The sequence below is a fragment of the Monomorium pharaonis genome, chromosome 5, assembly GCF_013373865.1.
Source record: "Monomorium pharaonis isolate MP-MQ-018 chromosome 5, ASM1337386v2, whole genome shotgun sequence".
NCBI classification, from domain to species: Eukaryota; Metazoa; Arthropoda; class Insecta; order Hymenoptera; family Formicidae; genus Monomorium; species Monomorium pharaonis.
Window position 1 is genome coordinate 3364695 of NC_050471.1, and position 23656 is coordinate 3388350.

At 33.7% G+C, this 23656-nt stretch overlaps 3 protein-coding genes across 8 annotated transcripts in view; 2 read left to right on the forward strand and 1 right to left on the reverse strand.

Moving 5' to 3' along the window:
- Positions 1 to 35: 35 nt before the first annotated feature.
- Positions 36 to 3879, forward strand: LOC105835294 (pre-mRNA-processing factor 17). Its single transcript, XM_012678423.3, has 9 exons — positions 36 to 414; positions 517 to 633; positions 747 to 963; positions 1157 to 1483; positions 1652 to 1866; positions 1944 to 2207; positions 2383 to 2516; positions 2600 to 2821; positions 2976 to 3879. Exons 1-9 carry the CDS (start codon positions 304 to 306, stop codon positions 3151 to 3153), a joined length of 1785 nt encoding a protein of 594 aa, XP_012533877.1. The 5' UTR covers positions 36 to 303; the 3' UTR covers positions 3154 to 3879.
- LOC105835298 (transmembrane protein 181) lies at positions 3740 to 12718 on the forward strand. Of its 2 annotated transcripts, XM_012678431.3 has the most exons (13): positions 3740 to 3878; positions 4434 to 4599; positions 4915 to 5018; positions 5133 to 5282; positions 5641 to 5743; positions 5984 to 6137; positions 6252 to 6332; positions 6681 to 6780; positions 6865 to 6992; positions 7297 to 7446; positions 9325 to 9427; positions 9790 to 10020; positions 10239 to 10380. In XM_012678431.3, the coding sequence occupies exons 2-13, from the start codon at positions 4451 to 4453 to the stop codon at positions 10370 to 10372; spliced, it is 1587 nt and encodes a 528-aa protein (XP_012533885.1). In that variant the 5' UTR covers positions 3740 to 3878; positions 4434 to 4450; the 3' UTR covers positions 10373 to 10380. The 2 variants fall into 2 exon arrangements, with proteins under 2 accessions (XP_012533885.1, XP_036142614.1); XM_036286721.1 differs by having other exon boundaries at positions 5984 to 6332; positions 10239 to 12718.
- Positions 12719 to 20332: 7614 nt separating this feature from the next.
- The window catches only part of LOC105835291 (maternal protein pumilio), an 80185-nt gene continuing 76861 nt past the window's right edge, over positions 20333 to 23656 (reverse strand). For 3 of the 5 annotated variants that reach the window (XM_036286718.1, XM_036286716.1, XM_036286715.1), the window contains 4 exons: positions 23017 to 23257; positions 22148 to 22538; positions 21582 to 21750; positions 20342 to 21473 (listed from right to left, as the gene is read on the reverse strand). In XM_036286718.1, the coding sequence (XP_036142611.1) occupies positions 21146 to 21473; positions 21582 to 21750; positions 22148 to 22538; positions 23017 to 23257 (1129 nt within the window). In that variant the 3' untranslated portion in view covers positions 20342 to 21145. Of the gene's footprint in view, positions 21474 to 21581; positions 21751 to 22147; positions 22539 to 23016; positions 23258 to 23656 lie in introns of all 5 variants that reach the window. The other 2 variants (XM_036286717.1, XM_036286719.1) reach the window with 1 other exon arrangement.

The window sequence follows — 23656 nt, forward strand, 5'->3', positions numbered from 1 at the left end:
ATTGATGAGAAAATTTAGTCGTATAGATGTCGCGAATAACATTGGTTAAGTTGGAGTTTGGGTTTAGTTTTATCCAGTTTTATCGGTTTCATTAACCACTGTTGACCACTGTACTTGACTGTACTCTTGTATTTCTGTGATTTCTGCAACATTTTGATTTTTTTTTACAAATAAACGTCATCTCAACAAGCATAGATCGAATTGTTAGTGTATACAAAGGGACGGGTGCCTTGAACGGAAGAAGCTTCTTCCTGATATTCCTCATTCAATGCGCGGTTCTTAGGTTTCTTTCTGCATGAAATTATGCTGGCACTAAAAGATTATGGTAGCAGCGATGAAAGCGAAACCGAAAACGACTCCACAGCAGCACCTAATAAGAAATTCACGAGCAATCTCCCGGAGATTGTGGCTACTGTAAGCATTCGCATGCTGCTTTGAACTCTATCAGAGTTGTTACCATTTGAGGTTATATATACTATTATTGCCACTTTACAAAGTTTTTTATCAATTATTTAGGGAACAGAATTGTGTACAAAACACCCAGATTCGACTGCAACAGAAGTTACATATAATCCTGGTGAGAAATTCACGAGCAGTCTCCAGATTTGCTCTGCTCCAGAGGTCGTGCCCACTGTAAGTATTTGCATGCTGCTCTAAACTCTGCCAGAGATCAGTTATCATTTGAGATTATATATACTGTTGTACAAATGTACCACTTTATAAATGTTTTTTTATAAATTATTTAGGGAACAGAATTGTGTATAAAGCACACAGATCCAACTGCAACAGAAGTTTTATATAATCCAAAATATGAAGAGCTTTTTGGACCTGAGGTAGGACCGGAGAATCCATTCAAGACGCAGCAGCAGCGTGCAGTGAAAAATATGCTGTCCGGATATGTAGAAAGCGCGCATATAAGTGAATTTCAATTTGAAAATCAAAGAAGAACGTTTGCCAGTTATGGTATGTGTAATATAAAGCTTACAGTTAATATATATAATTAATAATTAATATTTTTGTATCTTTTATAAGTGATTTCTCAAAATCATTTTTATCTTATATCTTTATCAAAATATATTTATTTTTATGTCTGAAATATTTGATCAAATTTATTTAATACTCAAGTTTTAATTAATATCTAAATTTTTCTTATCAGGTTATGCTCTCGATCCAACTGTGGATGGCAGTGCAGACGAAGGCAGAGTTATGATTGGTGCAACGGAAGCAGCAGAAGAATCGGGTGGTAAGACTGTTTTCGAGAATACTATCCTGAGACCTTCAGACAAACGAAAGAGAAACAGAAACAACAATCCATCAGACATAGAAGGTTTTTTGGGTCCATGGGGTGGTTATGTAGATGAAAAACGAGTTATCAAGCCAAGTGAGGAGGAGGCTGCTGAATTGGAAGAGATCTTAGCTAAACGAAATAAACGAGGAAAACAGACGGAGGAGAAACCACTCGAGGAAAAAACAGTATTACATAGTAATGTCATATATATGTATTATTACATATTTTTAGAATTTTTTTAGAAAAAATTCTTTGAGGAAAATTTTCAGAACATTATTGTTAAAAAATTTAAATTATTTATTAGAATAACTTTTAACATTGATTTGAAATATACTTGTAATACTTAATAATTTTATATTGCAGTCAAAGACAGTGTGGATTATCAGGGACGTTCGTTCTTGCATGCGCCTCAGGATGTCGGCGTGAACCTCAGATCGGAATCGCCGCCCGATCGTTGCTTCCTACCAAAGGCGCAAATTCACACATGGGAGGGCCATACCAAAGGGATCTCGCAAATTCGATGGTACCCACGTACAGCGCATTTATTATTGTCCTGTAGTATGGACTGTCGAGTGAAGGTAATTTGATTATTTCCATTTAATCTGTTAACATATTACTTGCGCAAATGTGTTATAATATTATTTATTGTATGTAGTTGTGGGAAGTATACAAAGATAGAAGATGCGTGCGTACATACTATGGACATCGTCAGGCAGTACGAGATATCAGTTTTGACAATGATGGCAAGCGATTTTTATCAGCAGCTTATGATCGCTATGTAAAACTATGGGACACAGAGACAGGGGCATGTATTAGCCGCTTTACAAGTAGAAAAATTCCATATTGCGCCAAATTTAATCCCGATCCAGATAAGCAGCATCTCTTTGTGGCTGGTACCAGTGACAAAAAGATCATTTGTGTAAGTAAAAAAATTTATTGAAAACGATAAAATACTACTACTACTAATAAAATTTAAGATTTCGATGATACAGACACATAACGATCTTATTTTTGAAAATAAAAATAATGTTAAAAGTATCATTTAATAATATATATCTATAATTAAATATTAATGATTTAATACTCTATTACAGTGGGATATACGTTCTGGTGAAATAACGCAGGAATACGATAGACACTTGGGTGCTGTAAATACCATCACATTTGTCGACGAGAACAGACGATTTGTTACAACCAGTGACGATAAGAGTCTCCGGGTTTGGGAATGGTATGAATTTATTTATTCAGTTAAAGATTTATTTTCAAAAAGAGAAATAAACTGTTCTATGGTTAAAGATAATTTTTTTACAGGGACATTCCAGTGGACATGAAATATATAGCCGATCCATCCATGCATTCTATGCCGGCGGTAACACCGTCGCGAAATCAAAAATGGCTTGCTTGCCAGAGCATGGACAATAAGATTGTCATATTCTCTGCGTTAAATAGATTTAAAATGAATCGAAAGAAAACGTTCACAGGACACATGGTCGCGGGATATGCCTGCGGTTTAGACTTCTCGCCAGATATGAGGTAATTTATACTTATTCTATTTTAATTATTTAGATATAAAAATATGTGCGTTTTTTTTTTAGTAAAATTACATTTTCTAATTTTGATTATTTTTATGTAAAACAATCGAATTTTTAGTAAAACATTTACGTTATATCCTATTCTATCATTTCAGTTATTTGGTATCAGGAGATGCTGATGGTAAATGTTATATATGGGACTGGAAAACAACAAAATTGTATAAAAAATGGAAGGCCCATGACGGTGTTTGCATCGATGTGTTGTGGCATCCACATGAACCTTCTAGACTCGCTACTGCTGGCTGGGATGGCAAAATCAAGTATTGGGACTAAAACGACTTGTAAGACATAATTAGACAGCTTTATAAAGAACAAAAATATTTTGTATATTTGTAAATAAATATTATAGCAATTAGAAGAAATAAATATTTTTAAACGCTAATGAACTGTCACTGACAACTCATGAATGTGTATGCAGTTTATGCGAATGCTTTTTTAAACTACGTATAAATAATGATTAAATTATTCATTTTTTAGAAAAATTTACTACTTTTTTCTCAATCCTTTTATTATCTTCTCGTTAATACCTTGTCTAATCTCAAACAATTGGATATATCGGATATAATCAAGTTTAATTGTTTCAGTAGAAGACTTCGTTGTTGCTATACAATTGTTACGGCACGTGGCATGTATAATGCGATACTATTGAATCTCGTCATTTAGCGACACAAATATACCTAGTATTATTTACCGTAGCGCTTCTCTCCAACCCTCCTCGATACCGATGAGTTAGCAACCCTGTTTCGCGGGATATGGCGTAAGAAATCAATAGTGCGCGCGTCAGTATACGCCGTACACTCGTGCGGTCGCTCTCCGTATTTTAGCTCCGATTGCAAAATTAAAACGCGACACGGAGTGCGCTGCCGAAAATTTCTTACTTGACACACAGCACCCCGCCCTATGAAATCCCTCGTGAATTGTAAGCGTTATGCGTGCGACAAGTATATATCAAGACTACAGATAGAAGTGAGATCTGTTACCACGCAATAAAGTGGCAGGTGAGTTTTCTGTTTACATGCACGCGACATACATGTTGCCAATTCGATATTTATGAGGTATATTATTACGACTGCAGGTCGTTTTGATAAAAAATGGATTTTCAATTCAACTATGTTGGATATTTTACATAGCAAAAACGTTAAGGTGTATATGTATTTTCCTACATTCTATTGAATTTTTTTCTCGTTTAATATCTATTTTGCGAACAAATTAAATGAAATTTGTTCTCTTTTTTTTTTTTTTTTTTTTTTAATCAAGAACTTCAGAGATAAAAGATATTTTAGTCTGACAATTAGTTATTATTTGAACTAAGTACGAAATATAAAAAAGAAATTGTACAATCTTTAACATGCTCACAGATATATACAAATTAGAAACCTTTTTTTTGGCCCTTGAAATACAATATATCTGTAATGTTTTATCAACATCTATGGTGATTTTATATAATATTTTTTAATAGTTTTTTTTAACAGTGTGTCATTTCTGTATGTTATTATTTATAAGTTTTTAGATGTAAAATAAAAGATTTATCTTACAATGATGTTAAAATGTAGGAAAAAGTACTCCTGAAATGGACGGACCTGGATTAGGATACTCGTATCACCTGCCATCCGCCGGTTGGAATCTTAAAGTTAGAAACGCACTGTCGCAATTCAGTGATCTTTTTAGCGAATTTAACAAGTATATTGCGCCAGCGTATCATCATGATCGCTGCGAGAGGTACGTATAATTTCTCTGGAAAATTGTTCAAAGGAGAGATGATAAAAGACTGCGACATAAAGATTGCTTCGTTAAATAATATTTTGCTAAAAACATGATATCTCAATTCGAATTAATTTTTTTATCTATTAAGATCCATAGAAAAAAAACAAACGAATTTTCAAAATTACATTGACATAATATTTATATTCATATCAAGAAATGCTCTTTTTCATCACTAATTGTTGATTTGCATATAATAATAATAATAATGTGCATATATATCTGTATATACGTATTGTTAATTTAAATTAACTCATTTTTTATCATGTTTAGATCTGTGCAGATGCGCTTATATTCGATGCACAAGAGGGAATTTGTTATGGTGTTTGTAGCCTTTTTCGCATGTTTCGGATTAGCAATTTTTATCGGCCTCGCTGGTGAGTATATCAGCAATAATTTTCCATTTATTTTGAAATAAAAAAATTGAAATATTGACAGCACTATTAACCTTAAACGTATTAAAAAATATAATTACGTTAATATTTTTAAAGGGCCGCCTATAACATCAACCAGCGAACAGAAAGCACATTTGAACGGCAGTGAAATGGCCACTGGTCCATTCATTATGAAGACACCTCTATTGTCCACGTATAGTCAGCAATTATGGGTGATTGCCAAGCTATCGACATCTAATAACGATGGTAACGTATAATTTCCGGTCATTTAAACTAATAGAGTAATGTTTGAACAGAATAATTATTCTATGTTTATCTCTTTAGATTACGTTAGACACTATGATGATTATTTTATTGCTAATTTATTTATTTGATGCCAATTTAAAAATAATCCTTTCCGTGATAAATGTTTAATAAAAAAAATAAAATAGATTAAATTCCTTAGTTTTTTAAAGCATTGCTTTATAACTACAATTGTGAGAACAAAATTCTAGATATATCTTTTTGTATTTTAGTTTATTTCAATCTTAAATCGTAATTTATTATATCTATACTTTATAAGTTTTATTATAGATTGTTATACATTAAAAATGACATTTGACAGATGAGAGATATGATAAAGGGTTTCAAGTAAGCGTCTCCATAGACGGTATTACTGCTGATCGCAAACTCGTATCCGTACTAGCCCCGGAAGCTGGACATAATCGGTAAATAAAGATGCTCTCGTATTTTTGATAATTGAAGTTGAGACATGAGACTAATTCTACAAAAAATTATAATTATTATAAATTTGCTATTATGATACATTTATTGCTTTAACAACACACAATAAATAAAACACTATTTAATAAGCTCTAGCTTATATTATAGTATTGAATAAAATGTATAAATTAATACAGAAATCTCCCAATAATCAGGTAACAATTAAGACCGTTATTATTTTCTAGAACCAGGCATTTGAAATGCGAAAGGCAATCCTGCGAAGAACTGGTCGTCGCTCACCTCGGATTCCTCGATTACAGTTACTATATAATCACTGTCCGCTTCCATGGACTCGAGAGCTTCCATCAGCGATACACGATACGAGAACTCACATTCTACGTCAGTAAGCACTGCATGAAATGTCACGTTTGTTTTCAACACGACAATCTGAGATTCGAACGCCTTGTTTTTTTTCTGTACGTTCTTTACGTTCTATTGTTTTCCTGTTCACAGTTTAAGAACTACAATCCGGCGTTCACGCAGATTGAAATCTGGTTTCGACTGATCTTCTTATTGACCACGTTCGGAGTAATGGTAATTTATGATCGATATAATAATGATAAACTAAAGGTGGATGAGTTAAAACGAGTCGAGAACTGTTTATTTTGGCGAAATTAAATGATTGATGTTAAAGATAAAATAGTGCGCGAATTTATCTTTCAATTAATAAAAATATGTAAATATGTATCATGAGAAAAGTATATTTTTAATTGATAATTGAGAAAGAAATTTATCATTAAGTCAATTTCTGATATCGAGAATCAGAAACTTGCAGTTTTGCAAAATAAATTCCTGTCGATATCTTTTTAACTTGGCCTATTTTTTCGTAAATATTTAAAGCTCGTTTTAGAAATCGAAAAAAAAAAAATTTATCGCTTTCAGTGTTGGTTCGGCCATTCACTTAGAAAATATCCGCTGCACGATTGGTCGATAGAGCAAAAATGGATCTCTATACTTCTTCCATTACTAATTCTGTACAATAGTAAGTTTCCGAGATTCTGAAATTTTCTACTAATATACATTTTCATAATTTTCGGTTTTTTGACGTTGCACTTTAATCGAACAGATCCATTGTTCCCCATGACATTCTTGGTGAACTCATGGGTACCTGGTATGTTGGATGCAATCCTGCAAACGACTTTCCTATGTGCCATCCTCATGTTCTGGCTCTGTGTTTATCATGGCCTTAGACAGGTATTATGATATTATCGTCAAAAACTGAGAAAGGTTCATTAATAAATAATCTTTGATACGCAAAACATTAATAATGAGATACTAAATTAGTTAATTGATTATACATTACTTATTTTATTATTAATAAATTAACAAATGTAAAGTCGCGTTTTTATTGAGGCTATAAAATATGAATATACATTTTTAAAATTTTAGTTCTTAATACACATTTTGTTCCAAAATAAAAATCTCAGATTCTGTTATCTTATTTTCTTATAATGTGCTACACATATTAATTATCTTAATTGACAATTTGTCTATTTAGAACGAGAGACGGCTTATCACGTTTTATCTGCCCAAACTCTTAGTGGTGGGTATGTTATGGGGTGCGGCATTGACTCTTGCCACGTGGCTTCGTTGCACCGAACTAGAGGATCCTACTTATAATTATGTTCTCGATACATCGAATTACTACGTAAGTTGAACTTATTAATACAAGTAATAATATAAGTTATTACAATGTAGAATATACGCTTATAGGCTACCTTTTTTATCAGTGTAAATTATAAAAAAGATATTTTGTTATGTTATTTTCTTTAGGCTTGTTTTTTAACAAATACACAGATTGTCGAAATCTTTTGCAACAAGTCACGTTTTTTCTTACGATCTCAGCAAATTTGACAATTCGATTTATAAGGCCAGTCGCACACCTTGAGATGTGAATCGAAGTAAAGTCCGGTGGGACACGCCTGTAATCGAGGCGTTCCCCAATTACATTGATAGAATCGATCGCATAGAAAGGGATGCGACAATAATAACGATCCCGGATAATGAATCGGGCATCGTGGAAACGGCCGCGGGCAACCAATCCAGGGCGAATCGCAACCGGCCTGCCACGGCCAGTCGCACAACTGGAGAATGGGATTGAAGTGCAATCCCTCTGGACACTCAAAGAGCACCGGCACGCCCCAGTCGCATTTGTAGAACTAAAATTATTAAAAATTGTTTTCTTTAAATATGAAAGAATTCAATACTTAGAACGTTACAGAACAGTATACGATCTCTATACGATCAAGAAGGAAGAGTTAAGTTTGTAGAAAGTATTCGATAATTAGTGAAAAATTTTATAAATTTACTTTTAATTTACTTGTCAATTCTTTTCTGTGAGGAAACTTACCAAGCTGCAATTAGTTGAATGAGACAATAACTTCAAATCTTCGTGGTGCGCAAGCCCAGCGCACGGATTTTCCTCTTCCGTCTCAAAGGCACTCAGGTTTTTCACAATGTTGATCTTGAGCTTTACTTCGCACATCGCTTTCGCGTCATACTCGTATACTTGGTAACTCCGATCGCGGTTCTCATAATTCGTCGAATCTTCCGGCGGACACAATAGCTGCATTGTGCAGCTTACTTGCAGTGGCTTCGATTCGCTATATTTCGCGATGTCTTTCTGCAATTCCACCGGACATTTGATGATTGTATATAATCCGCTGATCCTTAGCGAAGCTTGCAGTATAATAATTCCGATTGCTGATGGAGAAAATAACTTATTCGTTGACGATTTATTTCGTTAATCAACAAGAGCAGTATAAAGTCGTTCTCTTCATTAAAAAGAGTTTCAGAATAATTGCTAGATACAAAATGTCACTGCTTTAATTTAATATCCTCACAATTTTATATAGAGAAAAAGAGAATAGATATATATATTTATAACGAAAGTTAATAAACACGACAATTATTCTCTCTATGTCATAATTTTTTATATTTATTTAAAATAGATTGAAAAAATATTATGTATAAATAATTTTAATAATTTTACATAAATTATAAAACAAATTTTTTTCTATTAATTGTTGTTAAGAATACATATTATAATTTTAGTCGATTAAATATTTCTTATTAACTTGTACCCAGATTTTCTCAAGGAAAGGATTCAGAGAGAGTTAAGAATAAATACTCACCGAATCGTCTCATGTTCACAGACGAATAAATCAAAGATAATTTTATCATTAGTTTTAGCTATTATGGAATACCTATTGCTCTCGCATGTTCTTTACACTTGCAATTCTCTTCTTTTTGCACTCTCACATTCAATCGCGATCTGATACTGATATTCTCTCTGAGATAATTTCTCAACTAGTGCTCCTCATGTTGTACTTCAAGAAATCAGTTCCCGATCTTTATTTGGCGTCGTATCGAAAGTAGTATAGAGATCCAGAACTAGTCTCTACCGAAGAAAAGCGACAAAAAGACGTGACAACGTGCTTGATCGAAATGCAATTATTTACAATAGAAAGATCTATGAAATTAATATGTATTAAATCTGTACTTTCTAACACATCTGTTTTTCCAGGGCTTCAAGGTATTCTTCTTCACGGTGGGTGGCTTCTACATCGCATATCTGTTGCTTCTTATATTAAAAGCCTACAGCGAACTTCGATCTATGCCATATTTCGGTAAATATATTTTTTAACTTGCGCTAAGGCTGTCATTCAATGAAAATATCATTTTGTATAATCTTATATATTTAGGGAGAGATATTCGAAATATTTAAAAATTGAATTGACGACAAATATTATTTTTATCAAGAAAAAACCTCATAATATCATTATGCTTATCTGCTTTTTCATTTATCTTAGCAAAGTAGAAAAGAAGATATTTATCACGCGATTATTTTAATTAAATTAAATTAAAAATAATCTGAAACATGACACTTAGCATGACGCTTTATTCGATCATAAATTGAGCTTGAGACTATCACGTCTTTGAATGATAATCTACAATTAACTGCAGATAAAGCGTATGATTTGTTTTGCAGATTTACGTCTGCGATTTTTAACATTGCTCGCTGCAGTGGTCGCCGGCGTTTGCAGTTTGGTTACTGCACGTCAATTCGGAGCCGGTGTATTGGAGGACAGCTTTGCTTCTCGCCTCTCCACATATTACCGCACGTCCGCGCAATTCATGGCTCTTTATGGTCTTTTGAATTTTTATTTGTACACCATGGCATATGTTTACGCTCCTGCGCTCCAGCAGGTCTATGGGCAACGTGAGTATCATTAATATTATTTATGAAAATAATCTTATTCCTTTTCTATAATTATAAAATATAATTAAAAGTAATTATATATTAAAAGCTATTATAATTGATTTTCCTTTATTTTCTAAGGATCTCTATGTGTATCATTAATTCATAAACATAAGTAAAATATAGATATATAGATATATTTATTTATATTCATTTTTTGTTTTTTTTATTTATTACAGACTCGTCGATAACGAAAGACAGTCCCGCATTCTCGATGTTTAATGATTCGGAGGAGGAAGTAATATATGGATCGGACGAGGACAGCCGGCGACCGCTGACTCGCACTCCACGAAATGCAGAGGACAGTGACTAAGGGCCTTAAGAAAAAAATGTCACTATGCTAATTGAAATATATAGATCATTAAATGAAAAAAGTAATCTATATGATGACTTTGAATTCACGTTTTTAGTCTGATTCGCAGTCATGCTGCCATCACATTAAAAACTAAAAAAAAACTAACCGTGTCTAAAAAGTCGTGTAAGTAATTTGTTGAAAATCAAATGTTAATTGTAAATGAAGACGTTGCGTCACGTTTTTGCAGGCTCCAAGATGCATATTGTACAAAAATTATGAATATATATTCTAAAAATATGAATTTATACATCACATTGCGTATAGAAATAATGTAAAAATTGAAAGAAGAGAATATGAATGGAATGATAGGAAAAATAGGAAACAAATTTTACAAATTTTTTAAATGTCAGCTGATTTTAGGAATAATGTAGGAAAAGAATTCCTAATAACGCCTTTTGAACCTATTTTTCATGACAAAATTTTAGGAATAATTAAAACAGAATAATTATGAAAGTTATATTTCACAATATTGAATGTTGTGCATTTGTTTATTTGTTATTCTAAAATTATATCTAAAATTTCATTTATTTATTTTGACGTTATCATAATGTTATTTATATTTTATTGTAAATTCTAAATATATTTTTTGCGGTGTCCTATAAGACATACGTGAAAATTAAAAGAATAATTGTAAACATAATAGGAGCCAAACTATTATATTATGTTAAATACTCGTAAGATATTACCAGTTTTTATACGAAATGTATTCAATTGACAAAGTTAATATAAATATAGTAGATATAGCATGTTTACGTATTATCAATAAGGTGTTTATTATTATTAGGTAAAAAACATGCGCATAAGACATGGATAACAATGCGTGTTTTATACCTGGAAATCCATTACATTACATAGGAAAACAGAAATCTATAAGAAAAATAGATTTTTGAGAACTTGTAATATTAGAGACATACCTATTTCACTAAGAATTTGTAATGATTTTGTATTGACTCACAGTTTTTCTGATAATGACAAAATTTCTGATGGAAACAGAATTTGTAAAAAAGGAACGTAATATTTTCTGTTAATAATAATCATTTCTTATCATTGTTTATATGTCTGAATAACACTATATACTTAATAAAGAAATCTTACAAATCACTAGAACGTTTATTGTTATTAAAAACTGTGTTATAATATTTAAGCCAATATACTATCATATCCGATTTATATTATTTTGCTTTCTTTATCATCTAGAATTTTTTCTTTCTTCTCTGGAATTATTCCTTTAATCTTTTCTGTGTAGTGAATATCCTGTATATATCTATATAGATTATACAATATACTCTCGGGACGGGAGAATAGACTTTTGCATAATGCATGATACATAAGAGAATTAACCAATTAAAAATTTTCATTTCTATTCTGGTGAAGGAAATATGGGATTCTGATTGATTCTTTCATGCATTATATAAAAATCCGTGGTCTCAATTTTAATATCTTAAACGGTATCTATCCAATATAATTGGGGTGATAATAAAACACGTATTTTTGCCATTCAATGTATGGTTTTATATCATAATGTTATTACAGAAATGGTATTTCATAATAATTAAAAGTAATAATAGTTTTATTGATAAATCACTCGCGTGGGTGCGCCGATGGATTGACCTTATCGCTTTCGTGATGTAGGCATTCACATCAATCGACGCGCGCACACGGTTGTTTCCAGTTTTTTTTTGTTCAATTACATTTTCTTTTTGCATCAAATCTTCCCTTTTTCACCATTATCATTATTATCATCATACATAATGGAAAAAAATGTTACATTTGTACAGCCATCATATACATGTTACATTTAGAATACCGTTAATCCATTATCCACTTTTTTGTCTCGTTAAATGTGTGTATAGAGAGTGTCATGTGTTTTCCTTTCCTTTTTCTCTCGGCGTGTATACATGTGAATGTATATGTGGAGGTGTAAGTGGGTGTATATGTATAGATATGCCTACTTAATGAGAGTGAAAAATGCTATTTAGTCTCAATACAAACTACCAGCACGGCTCTCTGCATCGTAAGTCGATCGTAAGGTGGATTTTCAGAAATTTTCGTAAAATTCGGAATTATATCTTCGTATCTGTACGTATGTGTACGCCCAATGTATCAAGGGGGAAAAATATGAAAATTCATGTTCGCGCGCACGACGCGCAGCATCAACTACATTCTCAACCTCCTGTTAACAATGTAGATCGCCCTACGTGCAATTTGTATTAAATCTATAGAATGTGGCAGAGAAAGAGAGAGATGATAATAAATAAGATCTAAAAGTAGGTATTTTCCGCTGCGTACAAAAAAAAGACAAAACTCAAGCAAGATGAAAGTAATATATGTGTGTAATTATTCGTAAACGATTAATCAATACAATAATCACTGTATCTACTTAGTCGTAATACGTAGCCGTTTTGCAGTACGAGAACAAATATTATTTATCGCTATACTCAAGTATATGTATAATTCCTTAATTGATTATTTATAACTTCATTTACTTTATTATTTTAATACGTGGCGGAGACCGCTACCGAGACAATTCTAAGATAATAACTCGATAGATCTCTAAGTTCTCAGTGTGTGTTGTGTGTGTATGTGTATATGTGCAATAAAATGCAGTTACATTGTCGCGGCTTTTTAATCGAGAGACGGAGAGGGCGAGAGAGAGAGAGAGAGAGAGAGAGAGAGAGAGAGAGAGAGAGAGAGAGAGAGAGAGAGAGAGAGAGAGAATAGAAAGAAACAAATAAAAATCAGAGAGACGCTTGCATCCACGTGAAAAAACTTTCGCAATCAAATCGACAAAAAGATAAGATCAAAACGCAGTACTTGATAAAACGTTCAAGTCGATGGAAAATTATAAAACAAAATAAACTAAATCGGTTTACACCAACAGTTTGCAACAACGCGCACATTTGTGAATTCGTGACTAATTGTTGCGAAAATTAAAAATGCAAAAACTCTTAAAATTACGACAGAAGCTAACGTAAAATTATTTTCGAGATCGATTATTAATTTTTTTCGGCACTCTAAATAATCAGATTGCAATGCGTCTCGATTATTGGCTCGAAAAGCTGGCGCTTTTAAAGATAAGAGCGACAATTGAAATTATAAATTTCCATTTGAGTCTATCCCGAAAAAATTCTGAGAATAAAATTCACGCTTTCATACAACGCAAACTTGCTTGTCAATCATAAGTTTTAGAAGCCGGACTGAACTTCTCAATTATGTTCTTGAAAAATTGTGGTACCGGTTTGCAATTTATAATACTGCGATGCCATTATTTGCAGTGACATTAATATAAGCAATAAATTAAAATTGATGCTAATAAATATTAAATAAAAAATATATCATAAATAACTGTAATATAATTTTAAATGTAATATTCACAATACTGCGTTAATATTGTTTTTCTATTTCTTTTTAATTATATATATATACATTTTCGAGATGATTACAAACAGATTACAATTGTATAAAGGCGTGACAAGTGATTCCGTACGTCGCGTTGCTGTCGCGAACAAAAAATGATCGATAACTTTATTCCGAAATAAACGTGTAAAACGAACAGAGGCAGAACATGGAATAAAAATGGAGGAAAAAACACTTTTTGAACAGAAATCGATAATGTCTGCTTTGTGTTATTTTTATGTATAAATACAAAGTTTATTGAAAAGCGTTTCGGAGATTCTGCGGAGTGTGGTCGAGCCCTTGCATCAAACAAATCTATGGCTTTTTTTACGACTGTCGTGTTATGTAATTTGCTCGTGTCTTTCATAAAGTGGCGGGATAACGAAAACTTCGTTCACCCTGTTTAACACCTCTATTGCCTTGGAAAGAACGCTCTCTCTCGCGCGTTCCTTCTTTTCTTTTCTCGCTTATAATAGTACAATGACGTTTTTCTCTCCTTTTTTTTCTTTTGTTTAATCTACTTGCACTGTTCTGCCTGTTTGTAAAAAACATTGTCGAAAATGATCCTTTTTTTCTTCAATGGCTATTTCATCGTCTCTACGTTCTATACACTAATATACAAGTTATGTGATCTTGCGTTTTTTTTCTCTTTTAAATTCGTATGTCTGTCCGTCCCACTTGTCTAATTATTTGCTAACATGGAATTATATCTCTTGTGACTGATTCTTTTCTTTTATTTCCCTCTGCATCTATCGTGTGTGTCTCAGACAGTACCACCGGCTCGTATATTGTTGCGCGTCCCGCGTGAGGCGTCTTTTCCGGCCCAAGATCCCTTCGTCGATGTCGATGAAGAGATATTTTTACGCGAAGCGAATTGGATCTAAAAATCGCGGAATTTCACAATTCCGGTATATCGTTCCGAGGATAATTTTTTCGAGCTATTTCGCGTTTTTTTTTCTCGCGATACAATGTCACATTCGGGCCGCGTTCTTATAAAAACCGGTGGTCGATACGAACAGTGTTACGCGTTACATATATGACATATATCAGACAAATATATACGAGATATTTATATATATATTTAATATATATGTTCATTTTTTGGTATATATACGAAATATATATATATACTTAGTTTAGCCCTGCGATTCCGTATTGTTGTGTTCGTGTTATTCGCGAGTGTGTGAGGCAAGTGGTGTCTCGGGGGAGGAGAGCGGTGGAGAAGCATGATTTGTGAAAATGATGAGAATAGCGCGCTACTGTACATCAGTCTTAATATCAGGGCGCACCATTCCCGTTGATGTTCGCTTGCTTATCTCTCTTTACGGTTTTATGTATCGTCGACCTTAAGACGAAAACCCCAGATATCAACTTGGTCTCTCCGAACGAACTATTCCTTTGTACAGCGAGCAGCGAAGTGGCTGTCCCAAGGTTTTTGTGCCGTTGTAAGTGCAATTGAAGTTATACAAAAAACTCGATTCTAATTATCTTTACCATTACTTTACTATTTTTACCAGTATATTTTACAAAGAAATTATTAGACAGCAGTCATCTGATAAAAGAAAAGCGAGATATATGGATAGTAAAACAAATTTGTTTGACGTTGAATTCTTGGGGATTTAGCGAGCTTTCCCTTAAGGTTGACGATATTGAAGAAAGGCCCGGAGGAAGGCCTTTCTCATTCGAGCAAACAACTGTTCATATACCAGCGCCGTGGCAGTTGAATCCGGTGGGTGTGAGGTGATACATGGGCAATCGAAGAATATTCGAGTGTCGACTTGTTTCCCGACTGTCTTAAAATTGCACAATCGTCTTTCGCAAATATGCGCGTGTATGGTACGTGTACGTGTGTGTATGCTGCGTATTACGTGTTGGTGTCATGTGCGTACATGAGTATACAGTGTCCATGCGTACTCGTGTCTGTGTGAGTGTGCCTGCTGTTTATGTACTTGCATGTTTTGTCTGTATATGTCTGCAAAGTGGGAGGTCGCAGATCCTTCATATATATATGATACAATTAGCGTGTAGTATTAAAATCATATACAATTGTTACAATATTTAAATAGTACTTATTACATATATATATCATATACCGATAAGGCTTAGATATACATATACAGATATATATATATGTATACATATATTTATTATATGTATAATCAATATTTATAGGGTTGCTTAATCTGCTTGTATCTTAATGCTTTAAATGTCCCGGTGAGAAAGGTCGTTTCAATCATTTTGTGAATCGATTTTAAAAGAATAGGGAGAAAGCGAGTAAAAAGAAGATTTGAGAAAGAGAGGGAGGGAGGGAGGGAGAGAGAGAAAGAGAGAGAACGGAAAAGGAGGAAAAAAAGGGTAGACAGCGGAGAGAGAAGGGTTTATCTTGAAATATAAAATGTTTGAAAAAATGAAGAGTTACATAACAGATTTGTCACAAGAAATGCTGTAGTTTTCTATACATATCGTCATGTATACAACAAATTCAATATTTTGTTAAGAAAAACAATATTATGTACGCATTGTCAAAAAAACTAAAGAATAAAAAACTTAGAATGTTTTCTAATATTAAAAGTATGACTTCAAGTTCTTTAAATTTATTTTAAATCATCTTTCATATTTTTAAACTAAGCTTGATGAGATAAAAAGCAAAATATTATATAAAATATGTAAGATTTGTAAAACTATTTTCCGTGTAATATTTTTTCTACCAATTTTCCTTGGGCTGAACTTGAACTGAGAATTCATTGTACACGACGATAGTTCTTCTATTGTTTCGCTCAGATACATTTTTGTTATTGAAGGTATGCTGTTACATTACGCAGCGCAACGCTCTAAAACGCTCCAATTTCGCAAAAATCTCAAAGAGCAGCAAAGTATTTATACATGAATATCGGAATAAATTAGTCAACCGCTTCTCCCTTTGCTTCTCTTTCGCAAATAAAAATTATATTGAGTTTACAGATCACGATGTTCGAGACTGCTGTCAAGAACAAGCAATAATAGAAACGTCATTGTCAATTTACATGCTTGTTAAAAAAAAAATTGTATAAGGCTAATTATATTTCGAAATTAAATCCAGTCTAGATCAACGTGATTCGTAAATTTCGCTTTCGGGAAGAGTGTACAACTGACAAAAGATATAGATCGGATAAAGATCGAATAAAAGTCGCGTAATTTCACCGGTCATCGTTTATTTCCTTTTTTTCCGCACTTTCTATTTCTTTACACGCAATAAACGCATTTACTCGGGCAGCGTCTCATCAGCGGTATCGCATTTTTTTCGCACTATATAAAAAATTTACACTATTTATAATTAAAAATCGATAAGAGTTCTTTACTTTTTTCGTCTGGTACAAGGGAGAGGCTTAAGTAGATATACTGACGACAGACTGTTAGATTAATGCGATTTCTACCTCTAAACGTTTATACCAAATTCTTGAGATTTTATTTCATGGGGAGGGAGAAAAAGGGAGAAAGAGAAAGAGAGAAAGAGAAATAGGAAAAATGTGATCGATATAAGATTAATGAGAAGTGTACTTGGAACATGTTATACTATATTTATAAATGTATGTTACGTGTGCTGAGCTTATACATGCGTATATGTGTACATGTATATATGCGTGTGTGCACATACGTATATATATGTATATACGTGTGAATTTGTCATATGCACATACATATATTTACATATGCCTAGCGCGATTAGTAATAGCGGAAATGAATAATCAAATAGGGAGCAAAAGAGGGGGACCGTTAATCAAACAATATCCAATAGTATAGTAATAATAGTAATAATAATACAATATCGTAATAATATAATGATAAGAATAATAAAAATACGATAGGTAAATTGATAATCTTACGTTAGCTGATAAGACATTTTGCGTTCGAATTACGCTTCGTACCGTTTTTCCTTTTTCGCAACGTTTTTTCTCGCTTAATTTATACACCTCGCTTTCTTTGCACGCGATTTCGTCAGATGTGTGTGTGATCAATGGAATTCTATTACAGATGAAAAGCACGGGGTTTCTTCTTCCCTTTACGACTTTTAATTTACAGATGAACGCGCGGTCGTGATTTGTCATTACGGATGAAGGAACTATTTCTTTTTCTTGTCACAGTTTCCTTAAACATTACAAGCACGTTTTACACATCTCTCGCGTTTGCATGGGTAATTCGTTTTATTTTTTCCTGTTTTCAAAGCGGTTTTTACAGGTCCGACGTCCTGTCGACTGAAGATGAGGTGGCGGTTGGAATGTTTTTCTATATTCACGAGAGGTCTATCAATCGTACTTTTCGCCTCTTTATGGCGTGTTAATTACATATGTGTGTGTACGTGTGTGCATGTAAACATGGATAGTACATCGAGCGAACGTGCAACCTCAGCGATTTTCGGTAGGGTCGCCCGCTGCGAGGAAGAAGCGAGAGTCGAGTATTCCGCGGAATTTACGCATCGTAAGCGAAATACCACGTTTACTTTCGTCGCGTGTTTCTGTCCGTCACCCATCCCCTTAATGGGTTGTTCTAACAAGGATAATTCTTTGTTTCGAACAAAGAGAAAGAAAAAGAGAAAGAAAGAGAGAGAAAGATAGCGGGAAAAAGAGAGGGAGAGAAGAGGTACTTAAGAATTTGTCAATTTCATTAATAAATCGTTATTTACAATATCTTACAAAGAAAGCTGCTACGTTCTTCCCTCTTCTTTGCTTTTTCTTTTTGTACAGAGTCGTGTGGGGGCATTTAATCTAGTTTGCTGGCGAGTTTTGTGAGTTCATCTATTATTATTTTTTTTCTTCAATTTCTACATATTTAACATTAATCTCAAAACGAAATATATCACACATTGTACATGGGAGGGCGGCTGATAATCGATTGAATGAAATCAAGTTATGTATAAAAATGTGTTCGAGATGAAAGAGATTATTACATTAGTGGCATTTGAACGCGCGATCCCAATGAAAATGGCTGAGTGTGCGCTCTTTGTCCTCTATAATACAATTGAAATCTTCAAAATGTGGTGTGTGTCGAATGTATATTATGTATATCCAAATATAGATAATGAGGAGAAAATGGCGCGAACGGATTATAGATACATATGCATTGTGCACGATCTCTTCATATTTTTGTTTCTCGAGAACGCGTTTATATCATTTATACAATGTACAATGGTCTTCGGTTTTTACGTTCCAAGAATGATAGCTGCAAATCATTCGGGGGGGGGGGGAGGAATATATCTCTCTATATATATATATATGTATGTATATATATATATATATAATATATATATATAATATATATAATTTCTTCTTGCCTAGTGCAACTTCATGAAATATGTTTATATCTTACAATTGGATACTTCAGAAAAATGTAAAATCGGATGAGTTCGGGGTAAGAGAGGGAGAGCGTAGCTATGATTGGGACAGCAGCGTTTAGAACGTAAATCATAAATTTAATATAATTAGTAATTATTATATAATACATAATATTCACAGACTCCGTCAAAAATAAGGGGAAATGTTCCCGTGAGAAATAAAATATTCACTGAATTTATCGGTCCTCGCGTATTTCGGATATTCGTACCTATACACATTTGTTATTTATTTATATCACAATTTACAAAATTCGAGGATCTCAAGAGGGCTTGAGGGGGATGGGAGATACAGGATAGGAAATTGAGAAAGAGAGGGAAAAAGAGAGTGGAGGAAAGGACGTGTTCCTTACTCCGGAAGTTACGAACGTGAAAAATTAACAAAGGAGAACACGGTAGCGTAAACAGCTTATGTTGTTGTCTCACTTTGCCTACTTTTTCATATCTGTCTTTACTTCCCTCTGTGTGTGTCACAGTAATCGTAGAAAATCAATGTAAATAAGAAAAAAAAAAAACTAAATCTTTAGAAACTATCGAAGATTATCTCGACATTAAAAACAAATAAAGAAAAAAAAAAAAGAAAAAACCCGATTAACGAAGTAATCGCTCTTTGTGTGAACGTTCCAGGTCTTAGGTGGACAGATCGATGGTCAGGTTAAAGGTCCAGGTCCAGGAGTCAATACCTGATCTTTCATTTCTATGTCAAACGCTATGCTACATTTAAACATATCTATAACTTCTAAAACTTTTACTTCTCAAGTTTTAACCTTATTCTCTGTTCATCTGCTGACTCGTCGACCAAGCGCATACCGCGCATTTAAAAATAATACTAAAGCAGCAGTTGCGTGTAAAAGAGAAGAAGCGGCACGGTATACGCAGGATCGGGAACGTCACACGTTACGCGCGGCGTGTTTGTCTTTATGTGTGTGTATGTGTGTGTGTATGTATTTATGTGCGTGTAATGTGTTACAACCCTCGTACAATTCGATATAAATGCATGCAGCACTAAGACCTAACTGTCTCTAAAATTGTCCGTGATTTTATCATGTCGCCCTCGTAGAAATTTGTTGTTAAAATTTACGTCGAGTATAAAACTCGACAAGCCGCGCGCTTTGCATTATGCTTCATTTTATTCACTCTTGCCAAAGGATAGAGCATTTTTTACATTTTTCTTTTTCTACGTGCTGAAATTGAGGGGACGCATCTAATAAATCCAGCGTAACTGCTTTGCACGATAATTCAATAATCGAACGATCCTCTCTTATGAATCCGTAATACGAAATCTATGCATTTTTATGCGGCACAAGATCAGCCAATGGCTCAGCTCAGTGTGTGCCGATTGGTCATGAAATATACCTGAAATTCGTCGAGTCGATCGTGAGAAACATCGTTTGCAAATCGGAAATCATAGTGCAATTTCTACTTCGGTATACTTGATACATTCGGTAATGCAAATATCTCTACGCACGTGATACTCCCCTACGTACGGGGTACGTATTGCAAAACGATAGAAAAAATGCGCTACAACGTATCTATCTTCGTCTCTACTGACTGCTTTTTCATGGGGTTCTCGTTGGAACAGACTTCGTCATAATGTGATCTCGCGTTGCCCGGGTCCCAAAGAAGCTAGTTACTGTACAAATATCGTCGATTTTACGACTGCAAAAATAAGAAAAATCATTACATTATAGTTCATTTCTTCATTCATTTCACAAGAAACAATCGTCCGAGATTTTTCCGCCTCTTTTTCTCTTGCTTTCGAAGGACACAGGGCAAAACGAGAGAAGAAACAAATGTGGGGAAATTCGTTGAAATTCGTCATTCCCGTCGATGGATAGAACAGATCTCGGTAAGATAAAAGATAGGGTAGTACTTAACGCAGCGTGCGGACATTGCAGTTTTTCTTGCTTCTTCTTTTATGGATCTTATTTCCTTTTCCGCGAAGGAAGGTGATCCCGGTGCACGCGTGTTTATAAAACTTGCGTTGACTGCTGGTTTGATGTTGAAACCGAGCTAGATGCAGCAGACGCAGGAGGTCCAATCGGGCCGAGATCGCCACCTCCGCTGCTCGTCGATGTGCCAGCAGGTGTCGCTCCTACTCCCATCGCCGAAGCGGTCTTCATAAAAAACTTTTCCAATTTCACAATAATGTGCTTGCCATAGGTGTACTTGCGCAAGCTTGCCAAATGCGGTCGGATTTTATGCATCAGAACCTTGCGCTGCGCCGGTTCCGCGACATCAATCATTTTCTGAACGACGTAATTGGCATACTGATCCTTCATCATCACATTTAACGCGCTAGAAGAAAAAGAGAGAAAAAAAAAACAATAAACATCAAGCTCTCAAAAGCAATTGTTTTGGATTTCTTAACAATCCATCTAAAGATATCTACAAAAGCGCACTCACTTGTCATTGAAGCCGCAAACTTCTTCAATCAGTACAGCACGTTCTTGTCTTGTAGCATGAGTCACACATTTTTCAACGACATTGCTCGCAAATTTGTGCTGGGAAAGAGCGAGTACTTTGCCTCTAACGCTGCCGATTAATTGTGCTTTATCTTCTGGCTTTCCATGTTCTATAAAAAATATAAATAAATATCATTAGTATCAGTAGTAGTCTATATTTGCCACGTAATAAGATTTAAGTTTACAATGTTAAACTAATATACTAATGATATATTTTTCACTAATATTCATAGCGTATGTAATAAAAAGTATATAAGAGAGAATATATAGGATTATAAAAATAAAATAAATACCATTACCATTTACTAGTAATAACTTTTATCGCCAATTATTAATAAACAAATAATGTATTGAAACTTTTTGTTTTATCCAAAAGATTTTTATATTTAACTGATTATTATTATTATTTGTGTGTGTGTGTGTGTGTGTGTGTGTGTGTGTGTGTGTGTGTGTGTAAAAGAGCTTTAACTTTAATAATCGCATCAAGATGAAAGAAATGAAATTTACCAAGCACATGTTGAATAACATAATTGCCGTATTGATCTTGAATTAGTTGGTCAGTGGCAGCATGCAATTCTTGCAGAATTCCTTGAGTTTGTTCAGGAGTACAATGTTCGAGAATACGTTGGATCACTCGACAGCCATAAGGATGAGTACTCAGAGAATATACTTGTCCTGCGAAAGCTCCTATCACAAACTGCAATGCTCGCGGTTCAACGCACTCGATGCATTTCTGCACAACGTGATTCCCATTTTGATCTTTAACGCACTTCAACACGTGCCCATCTAACTCTCGCACAATTTCCTGTTGCTGTTCTGGTCCGATCGACTCGAGTGCCTTCTGTATGACTCTGCAGCCATACATCTGCAGTGCGAGCGGTAGGACATGTCCGCGAACCTAGTATAAATAAAATAAATAATAAAACGATGATACATTCGTTACACTAAAGAAAAACTTTTATGTAATGATTTGATAAATTATCAGATTATTTCGTGTATAATCATTTTAAATCAGATGACACGCAAAGTTTCTCGTCATATTTAATGTGATAAAAGTCCTGTTTAAAATAATGATAATAATAGAGTAACAATAGTGTCTATTGATAACTTAAGACTCGTCTTCTGAGAATGTATATAGAAATTACAGAAGAAATGTTTTACAGATACAGATAACAATTGAAAAATGAAAAGAATATTGATGAAAGATTTAAAAAAACAATATAAAATCAAAGATATAATTAAAAAGTCCATCCATCAATTCGTCGTGCTTTTGACCTGCGATTCAATATCGAACTAGCAAGAATTATTAGATTAAAGTGAGATAGTTTCAATCAATTCTCTCAAATAAAGTTTTTTTTTTAATAAATGGAATTTACCTTTTGAGCGAGAGTCGATTTTTGTTCTTGTGTACCATATTCAAAGAACTTCTGAATAACATAATTTCCGAAGACATCTGTCATAAGAGAATATGCGGAGGAAAGGATCTCTTGGAATACGAGCTGTTTCTCACTGGCTGAGGCGCGTTCCAATTTCTGCTGAATAAATCGTGAACCATGCTGATCTTGACTGAATTCAACTATATGATTAGCCAAATCGCGCAACTGAAGACTCGGGAAACTAAAGAGAAAAAAAAAACACAATATAATTTATTGATGCATTGTTGAACTGCGCGCTGGAATACAGTTACTTGATTACGATGTCAGAAGTGAGAAATTATATATAATTCTCTTGCAATTACTCTGGCAATATATAAATTGAATTATTCTTTTCTCGCGAGTCACCATTTATATTTGGTAGAATTTAAAATGTACTAAAAACTTTTTATTTTCTTAAAATAATAAATATATCTATCAGCTATTATAAAAGTCTATTTTCAGAGAAAACATAACATGTGCAAATACATAATTATAAATATATAATAACTTTATTAAGCAAGATAATAAAAAAGAATATGATTTCGTCATAGCTTTGCCAATCTGTTTCATTTACAAATAATGATGGTTCAAAAAATCAATT

Coding starts and splice junctions, on each gene's coding strand:
- LOC105835294 (XM_012678423.3), top strand. CDS start 304: ATGCTGGCACTAAAAGATTATGGTAGCAGCGATGAAAGCGAAACCGAA. Junction 415..516: donor TCCCGGAGATTGTGGCTACT/GTAAGCATTCGC, acceptor TCAATTATTTAG/GGAACAGAATTGTGTACAAA. Junction 634..746: donor CTCCAGAGGTCGTGCCCACT/GTAAGTATTTGC, acceptor TAAATTATTTAG/GGAACAGAATTGTGTATAAA.
- LOC105835298 (XM_036286721.1), top strand. CDS start 4,451: ATGGACGGACCTGGATTAGGATACTCGTATCACCTGCCATCCGCCGGT. Junction 5,019..5,132: donor AATTTTTATCGGCCTCGCTG/GTGAGTATATCA, acceptor ATATTTTTAAAG/GGCCGCCTATAACATCAACC. Junction 10,021..10,238: donor CCAGCAGGTCTATGGGCAAC/GTGAGTATCATT, acceptor TATTTATTACAG/ACTCGTCGATAACGAAAGAC.